At 37.2% G+C, this 14,558-nt stretch overlaps 1 protein-coding gene across 1 annotated transcript in view; it reads right to left on the reverse strand.

Moving 5' to 3' along the window:
* LOC140240308 (vacuolar protein sorting-associated protein 11 homolog) overlaps positions 1–14,558 on the reverse strand; it is a 33,935-nt gene that overhangs the window by 2,940 nt on the left and 16,437 nt on the right. Inside the window, exons 14-25 of the mRNA XM_072320091.1 lie at positions 13,559–13,606; positions 12,444–12,590; positions 11,741–11,846; positions 10,610–10,743; positions 9,685–9,819; positions 9,041–9,129; positions 8,160–8,234; positions 7,080–7,257; positions 6,272–6,393; positions 4,940–5,035; positions 3,370–3,496; positions 2,350–2,415 (exon numbers count right to left, since the gene is read on the reverse strand). Of these exons, the coding sequence (XP_072176192.1) occupies positions 2,350–2,415; positions 3,370–3,496; positions 4,940–5,035; positions 6,272–6,393; positions 7,080–7,257; positions 8,160–8,234; positions 9,041–9,129; positions 9,685–9,819; positions 10,610–10,743; positions 11,741–11,846; positions 12,444–12,590; positions 13,559–13,606 (1,323 nt within the window). The remainder of the gene's footprint in view (positions 1–2,349; positions 2,416–3,369; positions 3,497–4,939; positions 5,036–6,271; positions 6,394–7,079; positions 7,258–8,159; positions 8,235–9,040; positions 9,130–9,684; positions 9,820–10,609; positions 10,744–11,740; positions 11,847–12,443; positions 12,591–13,558; positions 13,607–14,558) is intronic.

Genomic DNA, 14,558 nt, shown 5'->3' on the forward strand with positions numbered 1-14,558 from the left:
TTCAAAGCTTCTTGTAGAGATAAGAAAAAGACTCATATTTTGCTATGAAACAACACAATCGCTGTATTGACCGATAGAAGAGCAAGCAAAAAAGCCCATGCTATTGATAACAATTCTAAAAAATCCAAAAGTCAGACATATTCAAATTTTATCGGAACATTTTCCTGTCCCAGAAGTGGTCCCGAAGGAGGACAACGCATTTAAAAAAATGTAAGTATGATATATCTGAGACTGATTTTATCGCTACAGTCAAAGAAGCATAGCAGCATTAAAGAAAAGGCCAAGACAAGCAATGTGTCAGTATGATATGGCAACATGCATGAACCCCCCCCCCCTCCTTTAACAAAAAGAGAATAAAAATATCCTATGCTTGACTACACTATTCCAATGAGCAAGAATGGAGTTCATTCGATTTGGGATCAAACTCTTTATATATACATATATATAGCAAAATTGATATCAAAATTGCATCGTACGAATTTTAGCTCCTGCAACTAAAACAACTGTTGCAGAAATTGAAAGCATTGTTTAAAATTCTTTCATATTTTTTCCAACGCCTCTTGTACCTGTAAATAATGACCTTCTCTTTGACTACAAAATGTTTTTTTTTGTCAAAATGTCAAATTGTCAAACTGTGGCCATAAACTGGTAATCATGGTGCATCTTCAACTTGTGTGGACATTTTCTTGTTTTGAGCTCTGCATGACGTTACAAGCAAATAATGGATTTGCAATATATCTATCACTTTATCTCCCACATTTGCACCGCCACCTCAATCGACAGCACAACAACTTTGCATATTTTGCTCAAATGAACAACTACGCACCAACCGATCGATCAATTGCAATAACACCTGTCCAGTAAATACTGCAGATTACTAAAAGCGTCACAGCCATACTTGTAGCTTTGTCATAAAATGACATTACAGCAAAGCTTGCAATATTCTCTACAACTTTGCTCTGGTGCATTTCTAACAAAACGCTCTATAGATACACGGCTGAGACAAAACAATGTTTTCCAAAAGTTGTGTTCTCAGAACAATGTGGCACACAGGGAGTTTACACCACGGCACAAAAAGATTTAAAGGGGTTATACGAATGCAGAACTGGAAAGAAGTCAACACTTACAGGCACAACAGACAAAGACAAGACAAGGAGAGACATCTAGGAGAAGGAGGACTAAGAGAGGCCATCAGAGGAGAGAGAGGGATGGGGAGGAGGTGGAGGAGGATGATGTCGGATGTTGGTGAGAAGCAAGGGGCATGTCTCTAGAGCTCTTGGTGTTGGAAGCGGGAAGGAGCAACAACTGAGAAGATCAGAGAGAGGAAGACAGAACACTGTAGAGACGATTGCACAGGGCTTGGCCACCTCTGCATAAATCTTAAGATTCTTTTCAAAAGATAGACCTGTGATTATATCCAACATGAGAATAGATATTTGGGACTACAGTTGTCCAGAAGTAAATGCCATAGCTCCTTCTGTGCTGTATAATTCTTATTACCCATAGCAACAACTAAAAATGCCTGAACTTGGCTCACTGTTACTTGGCTACAACCAAGCATGTAATTATAAATACTGCAATTGTCAATTGTCCAAAAGTGTGTGTGTGTGTGTGTGTGTGTGTGTGTGTGTGTGTGTTTATGAAATGGGGTGAGGCTGATGCGAAGCAATAATAAAGGGGTCACATTGTGAGTCTGTTAGTGAAAAACAAAAGCAAATCGTATTAGATGTGCATAGCTCACGGTGCACTTATCTGGCTAGTGAATAAATTGTGGGGGTCTGAAATGAAAAACAAACAAACAAACAAAACAAAAAAAAAAAAAAAAATGAAAAATCCCTATGCCAGAGCACACAAAGTACGATGTTTATGTTGATACAGTATTACAGCGTCTGTCAGTCTCTGCAAATACCCCCCCCCAAAAAAAACAACAACAACAACAAACAAACAAACAACTAAACCTGAAAACTAAACAAACAAACATACCGGTAAGTCTATTTCCATAATGTATGTTGAGGACAGAATACACTTTTTTTTGTTTCAATGAATGGAGAAGTTGTGAATATTTAGCCTGCTACATCAAATTTTGGACAAAGCATAATTTCAATCTAACGTTTTTGATGAAATAGAAAATACTAGCTTTGTGGTAAGATGTACAGTTTGAAATATTTGCTGTCAAACTTCTGGGTATAAAAACGAAACTCACAAAAAACATCATAATAAAAAACAACAATCTTGAACACATTGATCAATGTATGATTATGGAATACTGGTTGCTGTAAATCTCATGGCTAAGCAACACACGAGTGTGAAGCATCTATATATGATTCAACATAGAGATGTCTTGTTTACCTTGTTGAAAACACCTCTTCCAAAGTAATCGGCCACCACAGAAAAGCCGTCCTGTGATTTTTCCAGCTATGGTGTGAAAAGAAAACATGCAGAGTGGAAGGATCATTAAAGGCTCTTTAACAAAACCTGATATTAACACAACGACTGCACAGGAGAATCAAAATTTACACATACAAAAATGCACACCCCCCCCCCCCCCACCCTAAAAAAACCCCTAACAAAACAAAACACACCTTTGTCACCTTGATAAACGTTAGATAAATGTCTTCTTGTGATGGATTCATCAAACTCAATAATTAGTTTAACCTGGATTAACATGAAGTCCTTACAAATATATTCAAACCCTTTATAATTATGCACTCATGCAATTTGCAGAGAGCTGTTACCTTTTATCCCTATCTCTTTGTTCTGTTTTGTTTTGTTTTGTTTTGTTTTGTTTTGTTTTTTTTTTTTTGGGGGGGGGACATCATAACGGAAAGATGGTTATGAGTTTACAATATGTGACTGCCCAGCTCAAAACCCATGAAAAGTTGCAGATTAGCATTCTTGGTAATGGACAAAATAAGTCATTTGACCGACTCAAATCTTTAAAGTTTCTCTTGCCTAGCAGAGTACTCTTTTCTCTACCTACTGTCAAAATATAGTGGCTTAAAACAAAACTGAAATTGAGATATAAGCAGTTTTTCTGGATCATACTCTTTGGGACAGGTGCTGCTTCACTGGGAAAAAGACACTTTTGCACAGCACACTTGAGTGACAATAGTCTTGAAATCCTCTTTTCTCCCTTTTGTGTGACACTGCACCACCTACCTATTTCTTACTTCAGTCACTTTTTGAACTGCTTATGATGGTCCAATAACAATTTATATGTGATTTTAAAGCTTACAGCTTACTGTTTTGTACTATAAAGCAGAATAGTGGAAATTAATGTTGTCCTACTTTGTGTGGATTTTAGGCCAGTCATATATGAAGATCAAACACCAGAGACCATAAGATTGTTTACTACTGGTTTAATCTCACCTGTCGATGGAACTGTTCGTGGAGATCCTTGCTCTGTTCCTGGGCCTTGATGATGTCCAAGACTTTCCTGTTTTCAGGTAGACAGGCCGGACACTCCTGCTCATTCTCGGCGTAACTCTCAAAACAGCTGAGAAAAACCACAAAGAGGAATTTCATACAGTTTTAATATGAAGAGTTTGTTTGCAAAAACTGGTAAGTCCATTTTTGAAGATTTTGAAGTACGGTCTCTGTCATAAAGTACAAAATAATACCTTTTAAATGATGTATTGGTCACTACATATAAAGGTACATTTTTGAAGTTATGGTCAAAAGAAGCATAAATTTTCTTATTATTCTCTTTATTTTTCTTTACCTTTAATCGCAAATATCTCCATTTGGCAAATATGGACTTATCGGTTTTTGCAAACAAACTCTTCAATGTACATGTGCTCTGTTTTATCAGATTATGCTGTCTCTCTCCTTATTCTGAATACATTAATGACATACTTTTACCTTTACTTTGCTTCGGTTCATTGATTAGCTCACTTTACTGGCATGCTTTCTCAGGTGGTAGGCAGGCATGTTCCATAGAAGGATTGTGATCTTTAATTTGACCAATCTAACAATGATCTTTATGCTGGAAGGCCAAGTTGTTGGTGAATACTTACGCAACTGCCAGCAATTTTAGCTTGACAATTAAGTACTGTATACACCTTATATTTAGCAAAACTAATTTTTCATGAATCAGGACTTCCTGATAATTTCGCGAGTGGTTGAATTCGAGAACACAGAGAACAGTAATGGCAAGAGAAATGTATGCATGCACATTGCATTCATGTCGGGTTCAACATTGATGCATTCATGTGTTGTAAAATTAGCGAATAGCAGCTGACTAGCAAAAATAAAACCTCTAGCAAATACATGGCATATACAGCACGTGTCTGCTACAAAGGCACATGGAAAATTCATGAGAAGTACTGTAAAAGTGGATATTTTCGCGTGACTAATTTTTCGCGCTTGGCCGGGTTGGAAGAGTTTCGCGTGTTTTTAATTCTGCGGAATCAAGACATCACGCACAGGCACATATGGCAAGCAAAAATATTCACGTGTTTTTATTTTCACGCTAGTTTCTGGTTGCGCGAAATGCGCGAAAATTTGAACACCGCGAAAATTTCCACTTTTACAGTAATCAAAGAACACAGATCCACCAAAATCAAATGAGTGGGTGGCAACTGGTCAGACACTCTGAAGTACTTGGCTTATCCATACAGAGGGAATCAAAGGTTGAGGACTTCATAATTTCAGATTAACAGGTCAACGCATGTAGAAACAAGATTTGTATGACGAATTACGTAGGCACATACATATCAACATAAACACACACATAATAAGCACACACTAATCATTCTGGAAGAGCAACTACTCATGCATGTATATAGTATCTGGTCCTCTGATGCTGCCTGCAACAGAGCATATTCCAGGACTAATATTCAAATAATCTAAGCAAACTATACAACTAGTAATCTATGGTTATAGTAACAAGACCTGTCCTGATCAAGACAACAGAGGGCTCACTCTCCATTCTACTTACTGCTGGTGGTAGGAATGTTGACACAGGAAGTGAATGGAGGGAAGCTCCAAGGGATGGTTGCACACACTACACTTGGACACCTGGAACATCTTGGCACTAGGATTCAATTTTCAGACAAATTTCAGCATTTAGTAATTGTGCAATATATACATGTACAATAGGGCTACTGTCTCTCAACTAAAATTTCACTCACAATTGCACTTGTCCTTTTTGTCATATTGCTGTAATTCTGTAGTAGTATCTGCGACCTTTTTTTTTGTAGTATGTGTGTATTTCTGTACTTCTCTTTTGTTTGTTTGTGTAATTGCTTTTTTTTTTCTTGTGTTGAAAATTTAAAGTATGCAAACAATATACATTAAAGGGTGTGTACAGTTCTGGTTGATGTGAGGATATAGCGTTTAGCGTTTTGCGAGATATTCAGAAACCACTCTATGAGATGTCAAAGAGCATGCAATTCTAAGGGGTATCAAAAGTTCATTTGATGAAAATCGGTTTTGAAATGGCTGAGATATCCAAAAACAAGGTGAAACAAAGAGATCCTAACAAAAGTGTGGCCTGTAGCCTTTTATTATTATCACTTTTTTGGATATCTCAGCCATTTGAAAACCAATTTTCATCAAATAAACGTTGAATCCTTCTTAAAATTACATGCTCTTTCATATTTCATAAGAGGTTTCTCATTATCTCACTTAGGAATGTTCAAAACATGACTTCCCACCTCAACCAGTGCTGTACAGTCCCTTTCAGTACACATATGATGAACATGATAAGTACACATGATATACATGTATGATTTCCTATGAACTTAGCTTAGCCAGAAACAGTCAATTTCAAGGCATATAGATGAATGGTGAGCACATGCAAAGGCATTGAATCTGATCACTCATATTTGTGAATAACTTTTGATATATACATGTAATGCAATTTTTTTTTTTTTGTAATTACATTTGCAGCAGTATCTGCGTACTGCATATGAGAAAGGCTGTTTAATTTGTACATTTGGAATTATATAATAATTTGCCCCCCCCCCCCAAAAAAAAAAAAAAAAAAAACCAAATCTGTAAAATCTTGGCTTTCTGTTGATTCTTGGGTAACTAAGTGTATGCAATAACTATCCTTTCAAAAAGATATTATTCACAAAATAGGATAATCCTACAGTGACTTGATGTAAAAGATATCATTTCATTCATCATATTTACTGCAAGAACAAAAATTAAGGGAGAGTTTATTGACAAGAAAATATTTTGCAGGTTTGCTAGTGACCCACTGGGTGTCTCGTGAGCTGAAGAGGTCTACCTCTGAGGGCACGGAGTCTAAGATTTCAGAGCTCACCTTGTTTTCATCTCTTCGATCTGACTCTTCATCTTTCTCGTCTCCTCGCGGTACTGCTTGATGAGACGTTCATCCTCCGCTATCTGGTCATTCTCTTGCTGCAGTCTTCGTACGATGTAGTCCTGACGTGAAAACAAACAAAGTAAGAAAGATAGAGGGTTAAAAACTACACCCTCTTTTTGTCTTCAATCCTTGGAGGAGGGTGAAGAGGTGAGATGGGTAGGGGGAAAGAAGACCAGAGGGTGAGAAAGAAAGAGAGATGGAAAGAAAGACAAACAGAGAATACATTAAAACCAATACGTGCAGCAAGTATGTAACAAATTATTAACATCTCAATTCGGAACCCGGTGGAGTTCCGGATGTGAAAGAATTTGAGTGAATTTTGAACAAGTCCTTCATATGTACAGAGGAGAGCATACAAAATATGTGTCTGTATTATTACTTTGAATGACAGTTAACTAGTTTTATATCGTTAATCTTCTTAATGAAGATGACGGAGATCATCGTGCAAGATAAATTAACACAAAAAGTTCGGCCAACTCGGAGTCAGCTGGTCGCAACATGGCACACACTCCTTTGTTACACCCCTGTCTACTAAAGCATCATACAGTTTGTACCTTCACTGTTCTACCAAATGGAGCAAAGTTGACATGGCTCCGTATGTATAGCTGGCACTACATCAAGCCATTCAACAGCACCCCTGGAATCCCAGGTGTGTGTGTGTGTGTGCCTTTAAACGAGTGCAACTTTATGATGCAGGAAACCCCTAAGATCAGAGTTAAAATTCTCTCACACCAGACCAACTGACCTTGATGACAGATAAGGTCGCTGTGGAATTGTGAGCCAGGGTCTGGATGACCAGCAGAGGGGGCAGCAGGTTCCGCCGGTCAATCTGGGAAAGGACCTCCACAATGAATGGCTTACAGTTCTCTTCCTTGGCAGCGAAGTAGGACAGGGCCTGCACCCACAGGTTGGGGTCCTGGTTGCTGGAAATTTGAATATTTGAAGAGAAATATCCATAAGAATATAAGAATAGCATGACTTATTATTGTTCCTGTTATCTAGTTTAATTTATTTATTTACAATGTGTAGTCATGTTTATCAATTTATTTATTCATTTATCTAGCTTGTCTTGCCTGTGTGCATTTAATTTGGAATTCCCCCCCCCCCCCCGAGCAGTTTACATGAATGAGAAGGAGCATTAAGATTTTGTTCTGCTGTTATTCTTCAGGGCTGTGTAAGATGAACATACAAGTATACTAGATTTAAAGGACATACTGTATTAAGTGAAAAATGATAAAATTTGTTACTATGATCTCATGTGCTGTTGCATTACACACACACACACACACACACACACACACACACACACAATATGTTGATTCATGCTTTACATCTACCAGTCCACAAGTCTGAAGATATACATTGTAAGATATGTATGCATAATCTTACAGATACAGAACATGTTTACTTGTACATACATACACAGTGTATGATATATGGTTTTATGAATTCACACTTGTGTGCACAATAAGATAAGACTTTACAACTAGGAGATAATTGTTCCTGCTAAACACATTATTATACACTTGTACAATGTCTCAAACCAAAACAAAACTTCAGACGACTGGTTTAAAAAGTAATGAATTCCCAGCCCCACAAATAACCCCAACACAGATAGGTGTGGTGAATGTCAGTTTATTCTGAAAAAAAAAATGCCTTACAACATCCTGAATGTAAGAGGTACAGGACTTCCTGTAGGCACTATTAAAGTAGGAAACCTATCTACTTAACCTGGCCTTCATGGATACATCATGGGCACTTGAATAAAACTACAAACTCAGTGATATACAGCAATGGCAAAATAAAGCAAAGGAGAGCAAATTACCCATATCTCTTGCATGCGTCGATGATCTGATCATAGCTGTTGTGTTCCATGTGATAATGCAATATTTGCTGGTACCTTAAAAACCAAGAAGAAGCAAAACAAAGAGAAAAATTTGAAATCAAAAGTTCCTGTTTACAAATACTTTCATTCAACTTCCTAAAACTAAATTTACAATTCAAAATTGGGGTAGGAGATACACTTTATGCAGATAGTTTTGTGCAATACAAATGAATACTTTAAAATGTCAAGACATTTGTACATTCATAAACGCTATGTGTCAAATTAATCTGTGCACACTGTATTTACAAGTGTATGTGTTTTTTTTTTTTTTCCGATTTACACTCTGATACAATTTGAGTAATCCTTGCCAAAAAACATAAGAAAAACATCTTAAAATTCTACAGAAATTTGGTCACAAATGCAATTTCATGTGCAAAACAAACACATCTAAATACTTGTAATACCAGAACTCATTTGATACTTTGATAGAAACAAATTTCCTGGTGTTCATCGGATCACTGCAAAAAGTATGACACCTATACATGACAGGTAACTATCTAAATCATCAAGAATATCATACTGCAGTTCCACATTGTTTAATTCATATTACATGATTCCCATACAGTAATATACAGTCAAAAAGAAAGTCAGTGAAAGATGAAAGATACTACGCACTGAAACAAGGTTGGAGCTGGAAGGATAGAGAAAAACAGAGAGACAGAGACATACATACATACATACATACGTACATACATACAGACAGACAAACAGACAGACAGAGAAGAGGAGGACTTTGGTGCGCGAGATTAGGTATAGTGGATTCGCTAATGATGAATTTGAGTTTAAATGACTTAATTAAGACTCAAAGTGAATGGACTCACAGCTGGGCCTTTTCATACAGATAGAGGATTCCCTTCTGGAAGCTGTGCATCTGGCAGAGAACCAACGCTTGGTCGATGTCATACCGAGCCTGAAAGAGAGAGAGACAGAGAATAAAACAAGAGTGAGAATAAAATAATCAAAGGATAAAAAAGGGAATACATTTTCAAGCTAAAATGATGTAGCACAAATTCAATTCTAATTTATTCATACAGACATGGTATCATCAGCACACATATTCCTAAATAATAGCACACACACAAAAAAAAAATTTGGATGGCCAAAGGGAACAATTGGTATAAATTCACTACAAGAAAACTATGTCCACATTAATCATTATATTCTACATTTTAATCATGATGGCAAGCAGATAATGGAAGATATTCCATTCTCTATACAGTATTTCAAAAAAACATGCTTTGAAACATACATTTTTCACACAATGATTAACCCGTTGAAGATTAGTCCTGAATATATTCGGGCTGGTGTCTATCAAAAATGCACGTTACAGCAAAATCAGCACATCATCAATGGGTTAACATGTAATTCAATTTTGAAACACATGATTGATGGAGGCATTTTGCACAACCAGTCCACCATCTGGAAGTACCATATTCACTACTGCTACTTTAGTTTGACCTCTGACCTCTCCTGTTTGCAGCAATCCCATAGCCTTCTTCTCCAGGATCATGCGAGGGCGCCGTTCCGCCTCGTGGGCCATGTCATGGAGGTAGAGCTCTAGCAGTGTGTTGTAGATCTGGCTTGAAGATTCTGTCTGCACCTGTGAGATGAACAGCAGTGGATGACATCAATCAAGCAATTTCCAGTCAGAATTGAGTGAGAAACATCGAAATTGGAATTGGCAGATATATTTTCATTGGTCCTCTTTGAAGTTTTTCATGTGTTTATAGTCTGGTGTGAAACCTAGAAACTTGAAGCTCTTCTGGTTTACTAACACATGAAATGTCAAGGCATGATGCTACACATATCTCACACCCATTTCAGGTTTGCAGTTGCTGAATTGATTTCAAACTGATAATTGACTATCTGAAGAATCTGACATTTCAACCAAACTATGGTAAGTCTGTGTGAATATGTATTGATGCAATATCTTGGTCTTTACATTAAAAGTTTGTTTATATGAAATTTCTTCCAGGAAAATGAAAGGACTTATTGCAGAATAGTCTACAAATTTCTGCTCTATTTTTGTTACCATATGTACACCATGTGAGATGTCAGGTTACAGTAGAGGTCAAAGCTGACAAAACTGCTTCTATGGAGCAAAACACTGACAGTCTAAGCACTGACAAACACAATGATTTCTCTTAGAAGAGAAAGTGCTTTCTAAAAAGGAAGCAGGCAAATATTCTGTACAATTTCTCATTCTGCTTTGTGACAAAATGTGCCGACAGTCAGCAACATCAAGATCATCAAAATTCATCCAACTTGCCGATTTTGAAATCTAAGTAGCATAAACATTTCCATGTCGACAGAAGTAGCTAGATCCTTGAGGAATCAAAAATCGCTTGCCACAACTACACTGGAGCTGATCTAAAGTTGTTGCAACCTACCTTGATCATGTGCTCCAGAAACTCCATGAGCTGACTCGAGTTGTTGACAAATATATGAATGAATTCCTCCACGGAGGCACGCTGTATCGGGGGTGGCATGCCCCCTCCTAATGTCGATGGGTCAACCAATGGTCCTGAAATAAATGAGAGAGAGGAAAAAACAAAACAGATATAAATGCTACAAACAAAACAATAAAGGGTAAATGTTAGTCGAAAGATTTTTGATTGAGAAGCTATTTTCCACTAAACCTCTTCCAGTAAACACAATGGACATGAAATCAAATTAATCTATCACGCTCTCGGTGAACTCTGCTGCAGAAGCTCTCATCTTGTCATCATCAAATTGGCAACTGAATTTCACTCCACATGGAGAAAGACTAGATCGCTCTGGTTAAATCAATGAAATCTGTACAAAATCAGTTATAAGAACAGCAGTACAAATCAAGGCCTTAGTAAATTCTGCAGCTGAAATACACGAATGTATGAACAGCAAAGAGTTCAAATGATATAACATCTTTTTAGTCTGCCTCAAAAAAGAACTAAAAATAAGCATTACAAATTATAGTATTATGAAGCAGGGTTGTGCTCCTGCTCCATATTTCCCCAAAGAATCATGGTTTACAAACATGTTTGATTTAGAAACAATTGCGTTCATGCAGTTTTCATCAGTCATAGTAATAGATGTGTATCAAATGCCAACTTGAAATGCATCAAAAGGAGTGTTTTGAATGATAATTCTGCCAGAATCAGCTTTGCTGAAATTACACAACACAAGAGTTTTCAGTCATGATTCTTTGACGTCATATCCTGATGAGTTTCCAAGTTCATGGAGAACAGAATCAGAAAGTGAGCAGTGAAGTTGACCCATACTTCCTAGTCAAACTGCACAGCATGCTGCGCAATGGCAGACCTTAAGCTGAGGAAGAATTGGCACTGACGAAAAATTGCACGAATGCTCTCTCACAGTAAACAGGTTTCATGTCAGTGTTTTTAATTATGATTCATCTTCGCATTTCTAGTGCCTTGAAACATGGCGTGAATGTAGCCCAGCAGCAACCCACAGAAATGTGGTTTCCTGCAACTTGATGAAATAATCTGACACAAAACTGTGCATCTATTGAAGTGACTTACTATCTGCAGGTTTATAGTCTGTACAAAGGACTTTGAGGAAATCTGTCGCCTCCTTGGGCACTTCAGTCATCAGGGTTTTACCACACTTCTTCATATTATCCATGGCCTGTCGGAAAGAAAGGATTTAATTGGTAAGCAAAATGCAGATATAGAATAGTGGTTGATTGTACAAAAAAGAAGAAGACATAATATGCAAGGACAACAGATACATGTACTTCAACATAGGATAGAAAAGATATTAAGAAAAGAAAGGAGACAAAAGAGAGAGAGAGAGGAAGAGAAAGATAAATACCTACATATATGTACAAGTGTACATGCATATATACACAGTACATTATATACCTAGAGACAGAAAGACAACCCGACTAACAGACATGCAGATACATGTAGATACTATAGATGTACAGATAGATAGATATAGATAGATAGATAGATAGATAGATAGATAGATAGATAGATAGATAGATAGATAGATAGATAGATAGATGGTGAATGGACTAATAGACAGATGGATGGATAGACAATAGATTCATGATAGAGAAATAGGCAGATTGATAAGTGATAGATGGATTGATAAACAAGATTCAATGAATGATCATGCAAAGTTCTGCACCTTCCCGATTTACTTTTACATGCAGAAATACAAGGAAAAGTAGCGCCAAAAAATTACAGATACATTTGTTCATGAGATGGGACACCGTACCTCATGGAAGTCTAGAGTGGCGATGTAGCTGAGGGCCTTCTGATAGTCCTTGATGTCTTCAAGCTGTACCTTGAGGTACCAGTCATGCTGTCTGTGTTTCTCAGCCAGGAAGAGGGCGTGTCTGAAGTAACCAGCTTGGCGACAGACCTGCATGGAGCAGAGAGACAAAAGGAGGTGAAAAATGTAATACGAATAACAGATCTATATTACTGTTGTTTGACATTGATGGCTTAATCAAAGTTGCTGCTCTTGCAAAATGATAATGATGATGATGATGGTGGTGATGGTGGTGATGGTGGTGGTGATGATGGTGATGATGATGATGATGATGATGATGATGGTGATGATGGTGATGATGATGATGATGATGATGATGATGATGATGGTGATGGTGATGATGATGGTGATGATGATGATGATGATGAAAAATAATGATATAACCATTACCAAATAGTGCATAATACTTTTTCGCAAGTACTCTGTGCGCTTGGGATAACATAGTAGAGAAGTAAAAATACCAGTGAAAAGAGAAATGTTTTAATGTGGAAACGGTACAAGTTCATGGCAAGGACTTTGTCATCCCTTACAAGAAACTACCCACAAAGGAATATCAGCCCCATCTACTCCTCGTGTAGATATAAAAGTGAGCCTTATATCTGATCTAAATGGCGCTAATAAGGCAAAAAATGGTGTTCTGCATGTGCGCGAGACAGCTGTTTCCATTGTCTAACCCTAGAGGCTGCGTTGTCATAGCGTTTGCATCACAGATCTAGAGCTTGCTAATAATGAGATGTTTAAACCCTAAAAAAACAAACAAACAAACAGAGAATCTATCTTGCCATCAAAAACAATCAACAGTTATTCTAAAGCAAATGTTATTTTCCTTCATCATAACTACTATCTTTTCACTTTCAATCAATAAAACTATCTTGTCAGTAAAATGAACATTACTATACATATTATCCGGAGGTTATTATTTCCATATCAAATCAACTAAATAAATCTTTGCTTTTAATGCAAATAACATGATTTCAGGTGATAACAGTTTCCTGCAGTGTGAAAAGAAGTCTGGACTGATTTTAGAATAAGGACAATTGTTTGCTTTCTTTCCATACCTTGATGGCTGTCTCCACATCAAAGTCTACCGACTTGTCATCCTTGGTCTGAGAGAGAGAGAGAGCACACAAGTTTGAATGCAGTTAGGATTTCATCATGACGTTACTCAGCTTATAATGCATTTCAAGAAAAGAACAAATCACAACAAAAGAATAGCTAACCACCAAAGAGGACTAGGATGGCATCAATCCTGTGAGAGAAATTTCTCAAAAGCAGGCATATCTGGCCCCATCACTAGCAACCTGCTCATCTTGGGGAAGATTTGAACACACCGAGAGACATGTTAAACAAGTGATAGATCCAATTCAGGACCAACCACTATGAAAGAGATCCACATGGTGAATTACAAACTACATTTTAATAAACATATTGTACTGCAGTAATGCCCATTCTGTCCTTAACTCATTGAAGAGTAGTCTCAAGTATACTCAAGCATGTGTCTACAGGAAACATGTTAAAAACTAGAAATGTCGCTATGGCGACTGATGCCTCCGCCATAATGCATGATTCTCCCAATAGGCGTATAGTACAATGTCTTCACAATGTGTGATCCATGACATTTTCACATAACTGGCAAAATATTGAAATGACAGGTTTGTCAGAAATGTCTTGAACTGGATTTGCCATAATTTTCTAAGAGTGCAGGTAGACATATTTGGGGAATTTTGGGGAAGTTTATGCATTGAGTAATTTCAAAGGTATGAAGAAAGAGTGTGATAACGGTACAAAAAATATATATATATTTTTTTTTTTGGGGGGGGGGGCATTGAAGCCTGGCCTTTGACCCTTAACCTTTGACCTTTGACCTTCAGGCTGGAAATTTCCTGGAGAATCTCCATTAGGTAATGCATGTACTAAGTTTTGAAACTAATAATGCAAGCATTGCAGATATAATAGTATATGAGGGAAATAGTAAAATTTTGAGGAGTTGACCTTGACCTTTGACCCCCGACTATTGACCCATGAACCCTAAATTCCCTAGAGAATCCCTGCCAGACA

This window comes from Diadema setosum, chromosome 16 (genome assembly GCF_964275005.1).
Source record: "Diadema setosum chromosome 16, eeDiaSeto1, whole genome shotgun sequence".
Classification (NCBI taxonomy): Eukaryota; Metazoa; Echinodermata; class Echinoidea; order Diadematoida; family Diadematidae; genus Diadema; species Diadema setosum.